The sequence below is a fragment of the Neodiprion pinetum genome, chromosome 3 (genome assembly GCF_021155775.2).
Source record: "Neodiprion pinetum isolate iyNeoPine1 chromosome 3, iyNeoPine1.2, whole genome shotgun sequence".
Lineage (NCBI taxonomy): Eukaryota > Metazoa > Arthropoda > Insecta > Hymenoptera > Diprionidae > Neodiprion > Neodiprion pinetum.
The window spans coordinates 19799342-19821469 of record NC_060234.1 but is presented as its reverse complement, the minus strand read 5'-3'; the positions used below and the strand labels follow the sequence as shown (position 1 = coordinate 19821469).

The window sequence follows — 22128 nt, the reverse complement described above, 5'->3', positions numbered from 1 at the left end:
CGAACGTTTTAATTTTTTTCGAGCATATTTACTACGTGAAATCTTTATTTTGCAAATGTGACTTCAGATATGTGATCAGCGAACCCAAACACCTTCGGATGCCAATTTTCACGCAATTCCGTTCATCCGTTGCGAAGATAACACCATTTTTATTTTATTTTTGTGAATTTGGTTTTTGAAATTATTCAAAAACTACTAAACCAATCACAGCCAAAATCTAATCAGGTCTAAGTCTGAAAGAGGTGCCTCGATTAAGACCAAGTTCATCAAAATCTAACTCCTCGTTCTCGAGATATCGTCGAACAAAAAATTGATCACGCACGTACATACATAAATACATACATACACACATACAGACGTCCATTTGAAAATGATTGGAGGTGATTCTCCGGACCTCAAAACGTGGAGATCTAGTGAGAACTCAACTTTTCATTTTCGGGGTGACTACAATAACTTCCTATTTTCTCTGAAATCAGAGAAACGGGAAGTTAAAAACATGTGAGGCAATCATGGGCAACTTGTGAATTTTATATGAGTGATTTACCGTGACGTTACGGATCACTCAAAAAATGGCTCTTTGAGCAGCTTATATTCAAACAATGAGGCTGAGAGAATGAAGAAGAGAGAGAGAGAGAGAGAGAGTAAGACAGAAAAGGCTAGGGAGAATTAGTAGCTAGGGAGCTGGGTGCCAAAATTTCTATATGATTTGTTCGTCTGGCAGACATTATTAATATCAAATTTTGTACCATAAGAAACATTAAGGACCGCATCTGCCACCATGACAGGTCTGCGTTGTCAATTGATAGCGCTTCAAAAATGTAAAAAAAAAGGTGTGCTAAATCATTTGTTCGTGTCTGCCTCTTGGACTGATGATCAGAATCGTCCTCAAAACGTTGAAAATTCAGAGGCAGACATCCAGATCACTGATTTTCCAAAGGCAGACCATTTGAATATAAATTTTTTTTTCAACTCTACGCTCGCGCCAAGCCACAAGTAAAAAATTCTGGGCCTACAAAATGTTAATAAAAAAAATTAATGTTACATACAAGCAATCTATAGGAACAATTATAAGAACATATTTAAAAAATTCGGGTTCTAAATCTGTTACCTGCCGTCCCGCAGGAATAAAATGAACTGTATAGTTCGTCTTTCTTTCTTAGAGAGAAGAAAGTGAGAACGTTATAACTCCGTAGAGAGTTGGGGCATACCTATACATAGATATATGTGTAAGTATATACCTATACATGTATAATAAATTGTTAAATAATTATTTGTTTAAACAATTTGTTAATAACTTATGGGCAATATTATTATTGATGTGAAGGGTAAAAATTCTCGACCTCGTAGATAATATATTGGTGAATCTTGGTGAGCGGTCATTGCTTCCGCAGATGACAACAACAGACTAGCCACTACATTTATCCCCATCCCATATGTGCCGGGTCTCTTTGAGTCGTTGAATGGGTTATTTACCAAACACAATGTCAAGTTTGTAGGAAAAAACTCAAAACATTTGCAATTTGTCTTTGATTCGGGAAAAGATGGGGTCCCTATGGGCAAACGATCCAACGTTGTTTATAAAATACCCTGCAACGATTGCGATCAAGTTTATATTGGACAAACTGGCCGCCATCTAGATACTAGACTCAAAGAACATCAACGTAATGTACAAGATAATGAGGATCGACATACTGCACTAACTAAACATGTGATCAACAAAGAACATTCTTTCAACGATGACAATGCAAACATCCTTTGTGAAGAACCCAATTACTATAAACGGTTACAATTAGAAATGTGCAATATTGTAGGACATCCAAATTCCGTTAATCTTAGACAAGATGTCGAATATCTCAGCAATATTTACAAACCGCTGATTACCGCCCACATATCACACTTTGTTTAACCTTAAATATGTACATAATTTTGATGTCACCAGGTTACTTGTTTTCACAATTGTTTATACTTGTTCGCCTTCACTCTGGGTCATATTTGATTTTCCCAGCAGTTGTCGTTTACCAATTGACTCAAACTGTTTAACAAAATTGTTCAGACATGGAGAATAGGGATATAACGTTACCATTACCATTGTTTCGACATCGTTTTAAATATTTTAACTATCATAAACCCTTTCTTTAACCCTTTTAATATTTTGACTTATACACTGTGAATATGTATAGTTATTTTAATTACCAACTTTCAAATCTTATACACCTACACTTTTAACAATTGGAGAAGACGCCAATGTCCATTGTCATCCTATTTGAAGAACCATCGCTCTCCAATTGATATTTTATGATTCTGACCAGCGTCTTAATCCTCTTTCTTATAAAAGGTAAATTACTCTTTAAGTTCTATTACTTTTTAATCATAACAGATATACGATATGTTCTCACTAATCTACAATAGATAATAACTTCCAATAGTATTACATCCATAGTAATTTATGTCTTACTGGAAAATTTATGTTCTTGACAGTCAAATAAAAAAATTAATCGTTCTGAGGAGGGCCCATATCCGGGCCAAAACGTTAACGAAAATATACGTTATACATTTCAATGACCGCTCACCAAGATTCACCAATATATTATTATTGATGATTGTTGTTCATAGCATGCCGAATGTTGTTGATTTTTTCAGATTTTTATTACGTAACAAAGTACGAAAAGTCTGATCGTATACAATTTTTGGCTGGGACCATCCATGACATACATCCTCAAATTTATTTGCGTCTTCTAACGTTGTAATAAACTGTCTTTTTTTTCATTTTTTTAATTGGGTCCAATAAAAAAGACTGAACAATATAATAATACTAAAACTATTAATACCAACAATAAATAGCCGTACTACCCACTTTCCCTTGATTCTGCGTGAACTTCAAAAAATGGTACACCTCAAAATCAGTGACCAAAATGTCTGCCAACTTTTTTTTGTATTCGGGTAGTCCTATTGAATCGAATGGACGCAACTAGAACGACGAACAAATGATTTAGTAGAGCTTTTTTTTTACATTTTTGAAGCGAGGTAACTCAAAAACGCAGAGATGTAGGACATTAATTAACTCGACCAAATCGATTTGTATTGATCTGAACTTTAATACCTATCGATATGAAAGACGAACAAACATTGACCAAAATGGCAGCCAGCTCCCTAAATATAGCAATTTCCGGTTTTTATTTGAAATATTAAATAACTTTTTGTGTTCGGGCACAGAGGAAAGACCGATGATAGGAGTCATTTGGGGGTTTCATAACATCGCGGTTCACAGCAGAACGTTTCAAAACATGCCATTTCCCAAAATTCCCCCGCTAAAGAAGTTTTACTTTAATTACTGTTACATACCTATAGTACTTTTAGGTCCGGCTTGCCTTCGTTGTTGATGTTACGGCAATTTTTGTAGCTCAGCTGCAACTTTTCTCCGTGGTAAATTGGATTGTCGGTATAGAAACTCGGAGCATTTCTGCAGTAACTCAAATTTAACAGAACATTATTGTAACTTTAACGGAAAACTACAGCCGCCCCTCATTTTGGCAGAGTTGTATTAAATCCAAAAGTAATTTTTTTCCACGTATCGCCAACGATTAATGTTACGTTGAAAATGAAAGGTTTTCGGAAATCTAGCATCCTTCCTCAAATTTAGGTAGCCTCAGCAACCCGGAGAAATTTCTGTATCTGGTTAGTTGTGGGTTTCGAGAATAAAAGCGGCAGGTCAAAATATTTTCACGAGTAAGTTACAAAATGGTACACTCCAAGGCTGCAAGTATCAGTGCGATCGCGATATTTGCGTGAAAAGCACCAATATCTTGCCTTTTGAAGCAAATCATTTTCATGCACATTTAATTATACCTATATTGTAGACCATTACTAGAATTTCTATTGCACGGTATATGGGTAGACGTACTATTTGTGATCACTTTTATGAAATACTAAAATTAATAATTTGAGTTTCAATCTCTTCAATTATTCGTTTCACTACTGAAATCCGACTGAGAGTAAGAATGTTTTGAACGTTTTTTTGGACGTTAATTTTAAATATTTAGTACACTGTATTGTTCGAAATTTAGGGTTTACAGTTCGCGATATACGATGTCTCAATGATGCTCAACACAACATTCTACGCTGGTTCCAACTTTCACCACTACGTAAACGAAATAGACAAAGTGCGTTGATGAAAAAAGTCCCTCTGTATTATTCGTGGCAATAACTTGAACTTACTCATAAATAATGTATATGGCTACAATTCATTCAAACAATGGTCAGAACTGGCACTGAAAAATTTCACATACAGATTGCATAAACCCATACACATAACGTATAACCATAGCATAATAAAACATACAGCGTCTTCGTAAAGCTTGACGACGATTACTCGAGATCCGAGGTGTGCTTCTTATTCGACTAAATACAGAAATTATATAAATGGAGAGAACACGGTCCGACATTTGGCTATGTCATGAGAGCAAGAAAGATCACTGAATCCTCTGTGCATCTGCGGTGATTGAGATTCTGACCATAATTGGCTGTTATCGAAGCCTTCGTAAGAACGCATAGAGTTGAAGAAGAATGTCTTCAAGTGGTCTCGCGAAATTTTATGAACCAATAAGTATTATAACAATAATCCTTTTGCGTATAAAAATTAGTACGTATTCAGATACATTTTTAAGCATATTCAGTATCCATACGTAATTTATAGATGTGCGATTAATCGAAACAAAAAGAATAATCGAATAGGCCAATTAATCGGAAAAACGTTTCATCATTGATTGAACATCGATTATTTCTACAGTCGTTCCCTATACATATACCTATGTGTTTTTTTAACGCTCGACTATTTCCTGTCCCTTCCAAAAATGTAACCTGTAATTTGTTTTTCATATTTTACGTAGGTACCATTCAATAGTACAATAATCGTTTACTATTGGTGAATTACACGGTTTCCGAAAATACGTACCTACTTGATTGGAATACAGTGTCAAATTGTTCACAATAGTAAGCAGTTAATGACACATGACACCGCAAAGCAAGGTGATGTTATTTTGCTTGCACTTGAAGTTTCCACAGCATGAACACTGAAATATAAAGAGTGAACAACCTCTCGGTTCCAACTATTGCTACCGATTGGAGAATAATATTTGTTTTTTATTCCCATTCCTATTACAAGTTCATAGAAAAATTACTATTTTGCAACTTTTGAAAAAAATATTTGATAAAAAAAATTATATTCTCATTACAACTGTTTGAAATGAAATAATGTCCGACAATTTGAGGTTGGCATTTTCGAAGAAAACATTGTTTTTCATGATATTCATTATGCGGTATGGAACTTGGGTTCAAAGTCAAAATAGCCGCAGTTTATTTTGATAAAAATGTGCAAGTAACTTCATTTTAGTCCGATGATAACGGTGATCAAATCTGGAGAAGCAGTATTAGTTCCACAACTCTGCTCGATGTAAACGATGTGAAGCGGAGAAAACTAAATTTTTTCGGACACCTGCTTCAAAGTTTGATTTTCGAAACCTGTGATGCGTGCGTAGAGTGCCGTATTTCAGAACAGTGCGGCAAAACGTCATTGACGCGTGTGCAAAAGTGAGATTTTCTATTTTAGACACTTATCGGGCGTTGTTTTGACGCGCGCATTTTCAAACAACTCAATTTTACCGTTTCGCACTGTGTCATTGAGCGTGAGTTGCTTATCAATAACATTGTGTGACAAGTGCGAAAAGTGGGCGATTTCCCACGAGTGTGAAGTTTACAGTGTAAACTGCAAAGAGTGACTGCCGTGTTCATACGAATACGAGTACTATAGTTTGAACGCTGCATGAGCCAGGGCGATCGCTAAAATTACTCAAGTCAGATACCGTTCATCCGCACGTGTGACGCACGCTATTTTTCAACTAAACACATGTGAAGGAAAGTTTTATTTGTGAAGCAGCAAAGGTGTCCCTGACATCGCGTAAGACTGAGGTTAGGTAACTTACATTCCATGACACTGTTCACACAGTGCGTGAAAATGAGTTGTTCGAAAGTGCGCATGCGTCGAAGAAAGCTCAAGTGCCTCAAATTTTCATTGTGCACATGCGCTAACATCGTTTTCCTGCACTATTCGAAAATGAGACACTTTGTATACGATCCATAGGCGTCAAAAATCGCACTTTCCAAACAGGTGTTGGAAAATATACTATTATGTCATGATTTACGGGAATTACGAAATATCGTAATGAAAGTAATTCTAGTCAGTAAAATAGGAGTTTAACATCATCTCAAAATGATCCTCAATATACAAAGACACGTTATACATATCTAGTACAATATGTAGTAGCACATAATATGTGTTCTTACATGTAAGTGTAATTCATTGTAATTCATATTTGTATTAATTTTTTCATTTTTATTATTATTTCTTATATACTCGTGCGAATAAGGAACATTTATTTATTTCGACAATATTAATTTTTGCTTTGCACACTCCCACTGCACTGCTCCACTGTGAAAAATATTTGATATATTTAAAGCATGGTACATAAATATTCATAATCTGAGAATACTGGTAAAATAATCAAATATAAGAATTAAAAAATAAAAATAGTTTTTCACAAAGTATATTCACCCCAATGATAGATGAAATGTATAATGGAATGTGAAAACCTAAAAAGAAAGAAAAATTTAAATAAATCGATCAATCATCTGTAAAATCTAAAAAGTAGTGACATTAGTATATGAATTAAACGCAAATAATGTTTGCAGGTATCAGATAACATTGTAACATCAAAAACTTTGATGTAATTGAAATAATCAGTTATTCAGATCTGAGTCTTTGTCTCAATTATGATTAGAAACAACTTTTGTGCAAAAATCAATTACGAACAAGTTTTAAAATCTGAATATTGTCCATTGCTACAATTTTTGATTATAATATGCCATTTCTGGCTCGGAAGCGATACTGCGATTATTAAACCAAATATTTCAAAACAATGGCAATAACATAGCTGCTTACCGTATACGTATGCAGTGAAACGATTTTGCTTTCTCTCCTTTTCGTAGACGGAGATTTAATTTCATTATTAAAGTAATATATGTAGCTAATAGTTCAATACTATCATCTCGTTGGTGATTACACACAAATGCGAGTAATAACGGTTATCTTTAACATTATTTATCTCGTTTCCGTATTTTATACATACAAAATCAGCCGCTGCAAGCCATACAATTTTGCTGGATAGATTTATAAGGTTGTTTCATTCACGCACACTATAACACAAAGTCTTTGAGTCGATAACGAAAAATCATGGGTAACAAATCTTTTAGGAATTCATAAAACATGTACTTGATCAAAAACAGCCTTCCACAGTGTGAGATTTATCTATTTTAGCAATATTTAAATGATTTCTATTAATTGTGACTGAAAACAAAACCGTAACAAACTATACATAATATGGTCCCTTGCAGCAGCCCAGCATCTTCGAAAAAACAAATTATACAGTATTGGTGATACAACTAATTAGATCACATGTTCAAATACTATTTGTTATAGCAAGTTATATTAAAAAATAAATGTATACAATTCATATTAGAATAAAAATATAGGCTGTGCAGTTTTCCACGTTTTGATGAGCCGACTTCTCATACAAAAAAAACGATACCATTATATGTATAAATTATACATCTGTCATATTGACTTAAAAACAAACTCCAATTTTTCCTTAAACATTGGCATTTTGATAGATATTTAGTAGTTTGTGATATAATTTTGTGTAATCATGGAATATGCTGAAAATATCCGATATTTCAGGTTTCCAAAGGTTTTAACATATTACCATTTATTTTTGTCTTCCACGATTTTTAAGAACTAAAAGTAAGCACATTCAGCTTCTCCAAAACATTAATTCACACACGGTTAAGCCATTACCACCATTGCTACGTGTTATTTTTTATTTTGTTAATGTTTTTTTTTTTTTTTTTACAATTTTTCCATGACCAAAACTAAAATTCTTCGCCACTTTCCGAACTTTGGGCTTTGAAAATTCTTAGAAATTCCCAGATTTTTCAGAATTTCCATTTCAATGATCACCCTGTCGATTTTCATTGGTATCAAGATGAAGTAAATAAAAAAAACTACATGAACTGTATAAATTTCAGTCCGGTGGAGCACCTTTTAGTGAGATTTTACAATTTTGTTTTCACCAGTTGCCAAATAGTTATTTACACAGGGTAAATGGTTGGTATCAGAGTCATATATATATATATATATATTATACCCATTGTGACTAAAATTTATAGCATATGAAGGGTAGAACTTCCAGACTGACACATCGTATAATCTATAACTTTTCATTACGATCTTCGATACCGATGTGAAAATTTACAAAGTGAAGATGAAGAATACCAAACAAACTTTTTTGTATTTCTGTAGGAATGTTCCAACACATACATACAAAGATAGTATTGCAACATCGGACGTAAAGAGCTTTATTTTAATAAATTCTGGCTAGGTAACTGTATTGAACCAGAAAATATAGACAATTCTTCAGTCTACAGATACTAGAAAAATGGCATAAACCTCCACTTTTGCTAAGTTGATAATGAGTTAAATTTATACTTTTTTAGAATGAACGATCAAACGAATTTGGGACACGTATAATTACATTGACTCTGCAGCTGTCATGAGCCTGCTGAGGCTTTTAGAATTATATTTCGTGTGTGCGTGTTGAATGAACCAGTGACAACCTTTATTGAATACAATGTGATGATCGTTAATGTTTGGCAGAAAAAACACAATTTCTAGTTATTGACGAACCACTGAATAGAAATGCAATAAATTTTAATAGATTTCCGATCATTCTGAATGTTACTTCAAAGTTTATCAATTTAAATATATTTACTATAAATGTAGTATATCCTTGGTGTGGGTGAGGCGAAATATGAGCAAAAAAGCTTTAAATCTGAATACAAATTGATATCCAACTCAATTGTTAAAATTGAATCCTTTATGAAGATTTCAACGATCAAGTTTACGAAAAATTTTAAGTAGAAAACGATCGCTAAGCGTAATATATAGCATTAGTAATTGAAATATGATCAAATTCCATATCAGTCACCAATCTATAACTATAATTATTGTTTTCTAATGAAGTGGTCGATAATTTAATAAATTTAATTACGCTCCGACTACAGCGATGGTCGGTCATATTCAGATATACAAGAATTTAAGTTACTTATCTACCAATCAGGCTATTCGTGTATACGAAGTTTTGCTTCGTTTGCTCTATCTTGAACATAAATATAATTATCGGTGTATTATATTTTTATTCATATTATTTCAATCGTGAATTTATGCACTGCGTTTTTATGCACTATATTATTAATTAGTTCGTAAAAATATAGTTATATATTATATCATTTGGCAAGCACGAAGATGAAATAAGGCTAATTAAGGAGGACGAGTCAGAATAACGTACTGATTTAAAAATCACCAACTATATTTTCATGAATTAGTTAATAATAGAGCATAAAAACGCAGTGTATAAATTCACGATTAGGATAGAACAAGGTTAATATTTATTCATGCGTAAAGACAGAGCATACAAAATAAACTTTTGTGTACACAAATACCCTGATTACTACACAATTAAAAATTTTATAGATCCAAAAATGACCGCCCGTTTTTTCGTTAGAAACGTAATAAAATTTGATAAATAATTGACCGCTACATTAGAGAAAAACCACCTTCCTACAACCACTGTCAAGAACTCCTCACTTATAATATGTCACTACATAATCAGGCACAATGAGTGAAATAATGATTGGCTATGGATTGTTAAATGATAATTTGATTGTATGAAATGCGAATACGCTTTCCTGATGCAGACTATCTCTCCCTAAGCATTTTCCTTTTTTTTTTTTTTTGTATTATTAAAAGTAGAAATACATATACGTTTTATTGTTACTACATTTACGTTATTATATTATATCCGGTAGTCAGTCCAAGGCAAACATTATCCGCAATTATAATATAGCTACTTTTCGTATCGTAGAATTTCATCTACCTATATATTACTTTCTTTTAAAAAATGTATACTTAACATTTAATATAATATAATATAATACATCTCTTTAAAATATTTACAATCAATACTATGGTACAGGTATCATTAGTTGTTTTTTGTATTAATTTTTTTTTTGTAAAGGCAATTATCAATATAACTAGTTACCATTAATCGTATATAATAATAATAATAATAATAATAATAATAATAATAATAATAATATTTCACGTAATAATTCTTTACAGTATTCATTTCCACGATGTATAAATATATAATACATATTGGGATATTACCACAGGTTAACACAGATTGTTCAGAAATGAAAATGTAACACCATGTTCTACACTAGGAATTGAAATTATTCAGTATCGACTATTCGAATGTGATCAATGAAAATTCTAAAAATGCATTATTACCCAGTTTCCCAATTCAACTTTCTCAACATTCGCGTGTGTATATAGTAAGCAATGTCTTGACATTTGTTCCCAGTGTAATATATAGTAAATGTGACAAAAAAAATTTATTTATATAAATTACAGTGTTACATGGCCATTGGTTGTAAGAATTGACTGTATTAACCTACGACATTATCGTGAGAACTTGATAGTTCTATATTTTACAGACCTTTCTCAATAACTCAGAAAATAGAAACACTACATTAACGAAACTAAAAAAAGTATAATAAAGAAAATACTTATTTCTCACAGCAATTACTGAGAATAATTCACATCACTGACCGTGCTCTACGTTGCTTTTGTAAATTGCTTATCCAGAACTCTTTTTAGTGCAGTTTCAACCATGCTGTACATTATCTATGCTCGATAGCTTTCGATAAAAGTCTAAATAAAATTTGTGGAATATTTCACTCTGATGTAATGAAATATCATTTATTGTTTTATACTAATAAGTCCAGTCCTTATTGACAAAACAGATTTATATGGTCGTTACAGTAGATAGACAGTTTTTTGGAATTTTCTAATAACTTCATCTAACTTTCATAAAGATATTCAATATCACAAATTGAGAAAAGGAACGTATGAAATAACAGAAGCTATTCATATGCTGTCAAAAATAATAATACAAAGTACTGAGCCACATATTACAGATTTGTAGTTTATGTTGCATGCATATTATTTGATTGGTATAAGATCCAGGTAGATATAATAGAGTAATGTAAAAAAGACACTCAAGCAAGGTAAACATAAATAGAACGCAAACATCAAGGGTATAGCAAAAACATTAAATGAAATAGTGTGAACGGAAAAATAAAGTACAAAAGATAAGCAAAATATAAACATAGTATAACTTTCAATAGCAGTTAAGTATTAGGTAGATAGCACAGGATGGGATTCTATCATTGAAGTCAACAATCAGAGGTATAATGTGGATATTTATACACCATCCTAGTAACTTAATATGATGTAATATTACAAAGAAACACGTGTATGCAGTGAGACCAAGTAATTGATAATGTTACCTTCAACTTTCAACAGAATAGATTGGTCGTACGAACTGTGCGCAAATTTGCTTAGCATAACGTTGAGTAAATGTAATTAAATTGGTACTTGAAGATGCATATGCTGAAGCGGACTTGTTGTGTAATGATACTAACACAAATATTCAAACAAGATACAGACGAAATTGTGAAACTCAGGTAAGAGAAGTTTTGGCAACAAAGGAAAAATTGTAGTTTTGTTTGTGTGAATGAGCGATTCTCTGATTAGTCAACATTAATAGCCTCTGTCATAAAAACTATCAGTTTCACGATGTTCGATGTAATTATATTAAGAGTGTGAAGAAAATGGCTGTAATAAACTTTACAGAGATGACAATACCCGCCAAATTTCAGCCAGACACATGTTACAGTTCTGTGCAGCAAAGTTCATAATCAATATTCAAATGTACTTTACTTTTTTTTCAAGCAACTAGCAGAACAATCTTGATACAAGTACTCCATGTAAGCAAACATAGTATACGTGACCATTAGGGTGGTCCTTGTTTAGGGTGTTGACGAATTTTTTTCACACCACCCCCCAAATCTACTTGAAATAATTCAAAAACAGTTGCCTAATTTTTTCAGATAGTTACTTCAAATCTGACGTTTTTTTATTGTTATTTAGAGGAAATGCAATACGTCTAGATTGCCTGATAGGATGAGGTGTATTGTTTTTCAGATATTAGCACTAATGCCCACTAAAACCTCGTAGTTACAGATTTTTTGGAACACTATTACTTTTACAATAAAATATATACTGACAATGTGTTCGAAAATGTGTATTTTTAATGGAGGTACCCAACCTGTTGGCGGAAGGGGTTACAGTTGAAATGAAAATCTGAGAAAATGAGACAATTGTTTTTGAATTATTCAAGGTTAATTTGGCGAGCAGCCAGGAAAAAATTTGTCAAAACCCTAAATAAGGACTACCCTAGTGATTATACTACACTGTAAATAGCGTGGCTCAGTATACGTAATCAAAATCATCAATCGTTCGAAAGCCAAGTATGGATTTATTTCAATTAAAATTAATATTGTTAATATAATTGTTAAATCAATATTATCACATGAAAGTAAATTATTTTTTTTTACTACATTTTAGTAGCAAACAAGCAGTATAGTAACAAAGTGTAGATGAATGAAATAGAAACTATAATGCAAGAACCACAATAAAATCAGCTTCACAAGAAATGTCAACAATTTAATATCTTTGAAATCGCTTCATGAAATTGTTTTATGATTCGTGTAGAACTAATTTCAAACATTATAGATAAACGTTGTGTGGATTTTGTAGAAATTTCGTGAAATTTTACGAATTTTCAGACCTTGTCTATTAGATAATAATAGAATTAATATTGAAAAGAGGTTTATAATCCGATCTCATGTAATTGCAGTGGGTGCAGGCAATTCTTAAAGTTTGTGATATTTAATACCCATTGAACAACATGCTCTTTGCATCTTATAAGATCATATAAAGCATCGGTACCAGTTATTCTAAAAGTTACAGTATTTCCCTAAGTTGATACATTTAATATCATTCAGCACCAGAAAACCAATGAGTAACACAAATTCCTTCAGTTTGGGCCGGCTTATCAGATTTATGAGTTGAAGAATCGTTATATTTTATATCGTTATTATTATATTTTTATTGAAATTTTCAAACCTTCTCCAGATTGCAACTGTTATTCGTTTTCAATATTTTTTAGGCTTATAAATACCCCTATCTCGAAATTTTTAAATGAATGTAAAAAATTTGTAACGACTGAATGGTCCATTGTCTGCTAACATTTAATGCGCCTGTCGTTGGTCGTCCTGGCATGCAACTGCTCTTGGATTGTAACGCATGCACACTAAATTGTAACAAATGATGGACGATTCAGTCGTTAACAATTCACTCTGTAGATTGATTGTAAGAAACTTCACTGAAGTTAGGTTGTGAATGACTAGAAATCGACTTTATTATTGAAAATTGACAAATCACGAATCCCTCCCTACAACTTGTAGGCTATGACACCGGGTGTTCTAAATTTTAAAGAAAAAGTTTTCTGTCGCAAAATTCATAGAAAGAAATATTTCGAAAACTTCATGCAAAGATTACATTTGAAATGTTTGTTGTGCATGAGATTTCAGTGCAAAAGATTTTTTCAGAATACTTTTTTAAAACAATTTTCCACTGTATTCCAGTGCGGTTGCACCTTCTGTAATAGTTATTTTGAAAAGAATCAATCCAAAACGGAAGAATGTACGATCTCTTTAAAAGTAATGCTTCAAACAAAAACAAAAAAAAAAAAAAAACGATAACTATTCGCTAACAATTCGTGTGCGTTATAAAAATTGTGCCACCCATCAATATGACTTTCAATAAGTTGAATTACTTGAAATCCGTTGAAAGAAAGGAAGAAAAATTATCTCCCACTTTTGAAAATTCTTTAAAATGATTACCAATATAGCACACAACTTTTTAGATGTTTTAGTATAGACTTCCTTCTAACTTATAGAAATCATAGTCAACGATTTCTGTCATGAGAGAAAAACAATGTAGTTTCAAGAAATAGCATCTTTAGTTTGAAACTATCTCAGATACGCACGAAAAATTTGAAGTAAATTTGCTAACTCACATATCGATTGATTGGTTCCTCAAATATCCTGTGTGCACAAAATCAACCTCATGTTTTAGTTCATTTGTCGCAGTGGAAGGGCAAGAAGAAAGAAAAATAAAAAACAAAGGAATAAGCTACAGCTACTAATTGACAGTTTCATTTCAGGAAAAAAAAAAAAGTAAGAAGTAAATCTCCCAGGTGATAATTGATAAAGTTGAAGTTTTTAACGTTAATGTAACGACACATTTTCCGGAAAAATCGGTATTTTACAATTTAAGAATTGGTTGTAAGTCGGAAAATCGTAACTAAAGCAAAACATGTTCGTATTTTGAAAACTTACCTTCTTGAAAGTAATTCTGAAGTTGCAAAATAGTACTTTTTCTCTTTCCATATTTCGCTATGCTAATTTTACTAACATCAACCTAGTGAAAATAATCTGTATAAAATTCTACTCGTTGTACTGATATCTATATGATTGAAATACCGTTCGGTACAAAATGATGCGAAAATAATTAGTTTTGTTAAATTAAGTGCACTGATTGAAAAATATGAACAAATCTCTAGTTTTCGCGTAACGTATTGTTTGTTACGAAAAATGGATACGTTTATACTTGATATAATATTTCCACTGAAAGAAATTATCCTCTACCAAAAATGTCATGAACTTCGTGTAATTACTCCATCAACCCCCACCTATCCTAGGGGGAAATATCTCCTTTATAAATTTTTGTTAAATACTGTTAAATACCCATATGTTTGAACACTTGATTAAATGAAAAAATACTCGATAATAATATTTCGATTCCTTTTGAGTTTATACAGTATTTTATCAAAAATGACCTTCAAACAAGAATAAATTTGGAATTGTCAGAGTCAAGTTTCCAAGCACTAATTGGCACTATATGTGTATCCATGCAAATGCAGACGTAGTTCCAATTTGAAAATTATCTGACAATCCCCTCAATAAACTTTTCTAAGTGTAGACATACTTGAATATTGCCTAAAAAGAGTACTGGACAATTACAAACAGAAAATTAACTCACAGATTGATAGTGTCTATGGTATTCGAATTTCTAGATGAATTATCTTTGGGTGAAGTGGTCGCGACATTCACTTGTTTTGATACGTTATTCGTAAACGGCATAGCGAATCTGAAATCAGAGCTATTTGGCAGCTTCCGCATTATTTTCCCGGATGTGATGAGACGGCCAAAGCCTTCTTGATGTGCAAACGCGTATCCGGATCGTAGAGATCTTCGCGTACGTCGTGTAGATGGTGTTCGCATAATGTCCTGACTTTGACGCGAGCGCAATTGGGCTAATCTTTGTTTCAGTCTGACCTTGTCTGAAAGAGTTGGCCTCACATCGATGAAGAAAAACCTCCACGATAACACTGGTATCACCAGGATGATACACGTTATCACAGTTGTGAACCAAAATGTTGCTTCTGACATCGCCTGGAATAATAATGTCACTTGTTAGGTAGTTTGGAAAAAAAATTTGTACATAATGTTTAGCTCATCTCAAGTCTTACAGTTTCTTTTCCATTACAGTATCGCATAAGACATGTACACATTTTTGTTGCCGCAATAAATTATAACTAATTCGAGGAAAAGTCTCGCGACTGCGTGATTCTAAGAAATGTGTGTAATTAAAAAAAATAAATTTGAAAGAATATAGCCAAACTCCTAAGTTCCTATCTCAATTCAAGGTTCTGTCCCCAAAGTCATTGAGTTTTTCTATTCGAATACCATAGGATTTTCGACATTTTACACTTGATTTCTTTTCCCCTAAAATATATGACAGTTTGTCAGTCTTTACTGGCTGAGTAAAATGTCACTTTTTCTTTCTATTGTTGAAGCATACGCAACACTGATGTGAAAGTGTCGCAATCAGCGCAATTCCACATACAATGCTGAATAAAAGTATTGCAATAAGTGGTAATTCAATTACAGGAATACATTTCTTATCATTGTTTCATGAAACAAAAGTGTTTTTTGGATATTTGTAATCAACATTGTATATCAAATTGCGCTGATTGCCATATTTTTACATCAGTGATGCGTAGATTCTGATAATAGTCAAAATAAGTAACACTTAATGCGGCCCATAAATAGTGACTATTGCATCCTCTTGGCTCTACAGAGTGGCCACCTAGATTCAGTTGTGTCAATCGTTTTTTCCAATTGCTATAAATTTTTCTTCAAAACTCGATATTAAAAAAAAAAAACGTAATTATCCAAAATTCAGATTTTGAATCTTCACCTTCACGTTTAAAAATAAAATTTTTTAATAGATTTAGGTCTTATTCGAAACTTTTTCAGAATGCCCGAAAGCTTGTCAAACGTGTCCAATTTTTTTCTTGAGCCAGTTCAACGTTCTTTCTTTTCTATTAACATGACACGCCTCTAGTAGAATTTTAAAGAAAGGTCTGGTTGAATAAACACGTCAAATTTTCCAAAATACTTCATAACTTCCAGATGAAGTTAAAACACTTATCATTCAAAAATAAAAAAATGTCCATCTAGTTTTTACTCCCTACTCCCTGTATTTCATCCAGTTTGAAAGTTAGTGTTTTTGGGGTTTCACTTATTTCTCTTACATCTATCAGAGCTGTTACAAAAATTCACAGATGAAAAAATTAATACAACACATATCTAAGATGATACAATTTTTACTTTTTTTGGTGATGAACTCGAATTGCGAAAGATTTAATAAATTTTTGTTTCGAATTTGCTATATAATCGAGTTAAATTGCATTCATTGTTTTTTGCGACGGGTAACTCCCGATATTTTAACTTTTAGAGGGCCGGCATTTTTTCCTTGAAATTCGATATTTGTTAGAGGTATGATTTGTGCATATAAACAGTCCTCCTATACGATACACTCAAAATAGTTAAGATTGAAACCATGTATTTATTCTAAATGTGCAGTTTTATGTTCTTCGATTTAAATTTATTCATGACTAGAGAATTGTCCACATATTACCCCTCGCTATGCTCACAAATATATTCACATGCGGTAAAAAATGATTAGGATCACAGATCTATCAATTTATTTGCTAAAGAACTTTATCAAGTAGCGATAAATTTTACGTTATTGCTCAGTTTTTGAGTTATAAAGCAGATATTGCAATGTTAAAGCGGAATGGTCACTTCATCCTTTGTACAGATAATCTTTGTGTGATAAGCTCTGTAGAAATAATTCAAACAGACCTAAGAATAAACAAAATTCAATTCAGACAAGTTACGTTCACAGTTTAAGTGACTGTGAATAAATAAATTTTGAATAATTTTTGTTGATGATTTGATGATGAGACATTGGATTAATAAAAATTAATCCTTTGCATAGAAAGATCTGAATTTTGAGGTTCGCAAGTGTGCCATGATCATATTATATTTAACTATTCAGATCTCCGTCGAATGTTAATACACAGGTGATTGCTGGATAAGTTTGTGATACATACCATGGTAAGACTACCCACATAACTGCCGCCGACAACGAAGTTGTAGAAGTAATCGAGTATAAAATACCAAATAAGAGAGCCCCAAACCATGATGTGGTTAAACACTGTCCAGTAAGATGTATCGAGAGCTATCTGCACTGTTACAACTATGACTAATATTGTTGCTACCACACTGCCCAGCAGCATGTGATCAGAGAGTACGTAACCCTTTGGTGATACTCCATCCTTGTACGTTCCTGGAAAATAATACAAATGCTTCAGATAATAATGCTTTATGTGTGAGACTGATCATTTATTTTTTTATGCATAATAATTTATCATGGCATTTTGAGGTAAGACTTTAGTTGGTCATTTTTTCGAAACAAAACTGCAATGGCAATCTCATGTTTGAGATAATATTGCAATCGATCAAAGAGTGACCTGCCTATTGGTGGTGAAAATTCAAACTAATAGGAGTAGCGTTTTGGCTGATTGTTTTTGTTAACGTATGCTGACATCAAAGCTGAAGGGACATTGTACAGCTGGTAGATGGTTATTGTTGCTTGCACGCAACTTTTTTTTCTTGATATGCGTCCAAAAGGACAAAAACGATCAGTTATTATGTCGTTTTTGGATACGATATTGTTATAACACGTCCCCAATTTCGATACTAATGTGGTTGCTTAATTTTCCAAATAAAATGTACGCGAATCTTCGTTCTAAGCCTGAAACTTTGCCAATTGTTCGTACTGGAAAGCTCATATATGTAAGATCAAAGACATCGTAATTCATAATCTTTAGTCATGTTTTACATCTGCAATATACCATCAAGAAAATGGAATTAAAAATTTTAAGGATCACAATCATGTGAAAAATAGCCTGGAACATAACTTACACTTATAGACCATCAACAAACAAACTCTATGCTTTCATGTATTAAATAAGTGTTAACAATGTAATCATCCAATAAAAACTTGGGATAAAAATCTTTCAACACTCAGAGAATTTAACTTGCATCCACAGAAAGAGTGACCAATAACGTTAAGTAGGTATAGAGCATCGTACTGCAATTTTATTACTATTGATAGCTATTTCAACAGTTGAAAAAAAATGGATAAAAAAATTAGGCGGACTAATATGTAAACATAATTACCATAGGGCACTAGAAACAATACACAGCTGGCGAAGAATCCATGTAGCGCACTCCAACAGAATTCTTTTTTGTTGAATAGCAAATTTTGGTGCCCGGGTGTGTACAGTTTTGGATAGAGTAAACTGTTTTTATCATTAACATCTTGGTCGAATATGCCGATTGCCAGGACGGGCAATGATGTGTAAAATAAATTATAGACGGAAATGTACATCGGGTCGAAAACAGTCTGTAAATAAAATTATGTGTAAGCATTGATTGAAGTAACGTCATTTAAATCACACAATACTCAATCAAAGAGTATCAGATTAATGTTAGACTCAGTCCCGAATGCTCAACTTAGGGAACAATTGCTCAACCAAAGGAGCATACAGAGTATCATATTCGCCTTACTATCATCATTTCAAAACTTAAACAAATGACTCGGTAAAATTACATTATGTTGAGCAGAAAAGCTCGCAATTCGCATAAGTATACAGAGCATTTGTAAGTCACCAGTTTGACACTTTTCTCTTAATATTAGTACAAACTTCAAACATAATGAGAGGAAATGGTGAAAGTTGGCAGGTTTAACAACCGACTGTGCATGCACAATTGAACTCTATCTGTAGGCGAGATCACATCGCAGCAATATTTTCATCTTCAAGGCAGTGGCGCCAACTTACTCAAAATGAGGCAAAAGGTGTAAGACTCGCTCGCATTATGCGGCCAATTGAAATTGTATTCTTATAACGACTCGTGGCAGTCATGAGTTATCAGTCAGTAAGCAATAAAACTTTGCTAAGCCTTCCCGAATCACTGCATCAACTGTTTGAAACCTGCTTGACCTAACAGAAAAATCAAGTCAATCATGTAATCTCTACAAACGGTGTATTATAGCTAAAGCTTCAGATGGACAGCTTGCGTGAAAAGACGACAAAGCTCGCACATGCGCGGTCGCACGCTGAATCTGCTAACTTTCACAGTTTTCTCTCGACATAAGCTCCCATTCTCCAAGGACAAACACCCGATTTTCTGACATTTCATCAAAATCAGCGACAAAAGTACTTTTGGATAAGATTCGCTTTTTAATTCTATTCAATGTTACAAGAGATTAATTGATTCAAAAACAGGTCACCATCGTTATACTGAGATACTCTCGACATGCCAAAAACTTCGATCGATCAAGCTTTTTCAAAGAGTTTCATTAATAAACGAATATATCAATGTAATTTTCATTCATAATTTCATCACTCTTTACTCTCAAATGCCCAAGTTTTATTCGCTCCTCAGAAACTTATCATTGAAGCTCCGTAATAATGGCTACTTAAGTTTTCACCGAGCTTGATCGATCGGAATTACAAGTACATCATCTAATTGAGCAAGATAATACTGATCGAGCTATATCGAGAATATTATATTAGCTACTAGCAGCCCGTGGCGGCTCTAGCTGCCAATATTTTCAAATACTTCTTATGGTAAAACGCGGACTTTTTTGTAGAGCTCAGTGAGAAATTGAAAACTCTTTAACGTCACTTTCTTCTATCTGTAAGTGTTTAGTTAGCATTTGCATAAGTGTGTGATCTCGTTCTGACTTGATTTACAAATATCGTTATATCTTCAAAACTATTGATCTGGCTGAACAAAAATATAGCCTAAAATTTTGCCAGACGTTGTAGCTATACATAGAAAAAAAAAACAGAATTGAAACTGGTTCAGGAGTTATAAGCGAACTTAAGGATGGACGGACAGAGTAACGTTGAGCCTTATATACGTAGACATAATTTAATAGATTATATAAAACTAAGTTCTGTTGGATATATCTTACCTGAGCACTGAAGCCACAGAAGAAAGCAAACCAAATGTGGCAGAGAGTAAAGGCAAAATTTTTATAAAAAAAGTACCTAAGGAATTTGCACATTCTGTAATATGACCATCGGCCATGAACCAGTAATAATCTTTCTAGGAACCGGAATTGTCCGATAGAATAATCTGAGGCCAAAACAGCCTGCATTCCTTCTTGCCCGCTGATCCCAACTCCGATGTGGGCAGCTTTGATCATTGAAACATCATTGGCTCCATCACCGATCGCCAGGGTTACTGCCTTTTTACTTTTCTTTATCAATTCAACTACCATTGCTTTTTGAAGAGGCGTTACTCGGCAACATATAACAGACTTACCTATGTTGGAAAAAACTTTTTAATCAAATCAATTCACAATTAGTTATACCTAAATTATATGTTTTGTTCCTCTCAAAATTTGAATATATCTGACACAAAAATTAGATTCTGATTGTAATACAATAAAACAACGTCAATATTACTACATATTATTTAGGGTATATATTAATTAAACTCACAGTGTTTTGAAACATCCAAAAAGAGTTGCTCCAGTTGCGGGTGTAAAGCATGCACCAGTGAATGCCCATTGATAACAATCGCGAAACCTGAATTTTCCGCTTGGTCGAGCTCTTCATCTCTGTTGGCATTGTACTCGGTCTCACTACTGCATGTCGAAAACACAGATTTCAGAATGCAAAGAACCTATCTCCTTTCTTGATGGTTTTTCAAGTTTCAAGTGAAATCAAAATTCATAATATTTACTTTTGAAAACTAACTTTGCTCATTCTACTAGTTACAAAACTAACTAATATACTCGGTAAATATTGATTTACATCTAACAGCAAATTATGCCAATTTCTTTGACTATCGCAAAAGTAAACTGTGATTCAAAATATAAACTATTCATAGATTAGAAACTCTATGATATTTGTAATATAACTTCAAGAGCAAAATCTGAGATCTTCATGTCCGTCTACACATGGTGCCCTACTTCGTTCAGAAAAAAAAAGAAATGGCAAAACAAGATACATTTTGAAACATGTGGAAATGCATATTTTGGTCCTTTATTCTGCAGTTTGAGGCAGCGTTACGGCCAGTCTTTACCGATGAAGCAAAATTTCTCTTATTTTGACTATTCTTAGAGCCTACGCATCGTTACCGTAAAAAAATCGTAGCTAACGCAATTCTGCATGCAATGCCGAACACGATTATCCAAAAAAATATTAAATCGATGCAACAAAAGTGCCAAAATATGTATTGCTGTATTTGAATATTTACCACTGATATTAGGAATACATTTTCTGGCGTTATTCTGGCATGAAGTAATAGTACATTGTATTACAAGTGCAGTAAGTGGGTAGTTTCTAATAACTTTGAACGCAGCGCGAACCAAGACGAGAGCTTTGATCACACGCGTCAGATATCGCCAATCCGCACGTATGACACACGCTATTTTTTCGAACACCTGTGAAGGAAAGTTTGATTTTAGACGCAAAGAAGTTGCTTCTGACCGCGTGTACAAATTGGGATCAAGTATTTTACGCGTAATGACAGTGCGTAAAATTGAGTCATTGA

The 22128-nt window shown here is 33.0% G+C and overlaps 1 protein-coding gene across 19 annotated transcripts in view; it reads right to left on the bottom strand.

Annotated features, from left to right (window-relative positions):
- Window positions 1-7894: 7894 nt before the first annotated feature.
- Window positions 7895-22128, bottom strand: part of ATP8B (ATPase phospholipid transporting 8B) — a 116771-nt gene continuing 102537 nt past the window's right edge. For 17 of the 19 annotated variants that reach the window (XM_046617289.2, XM_046617295.2, XM_046617293.2 and 14 more), the window contains 5 exons: window positions 21072-21217; window positions 20540-20892; window positions 18736-18961; window positions 17604-17839; window positions 7895-15594 (listed from right to left, as the gene is read on the bottom strand). In XM_046617289.2, coding sequence (XP_046473245.2) covers window positions 15178-15594; window positions 17604-17839; window positions 18736-18961; window positions 20540-20892; window positions 21072-21217 — 1378 coding nt within the window. In that variant the 3' untranslated portion in view covers window positions 7895-15177. The remainder of the gene's footprint in view (window positions 15595-17603; window positions 17840-18735; window positions 18962-20539; window positions 20893-21071; window positions 21218-22128) is intronic. The other 2 variants (XM_046617294.2, XM_069134485.1) reach the window with 1 other exon arrangement.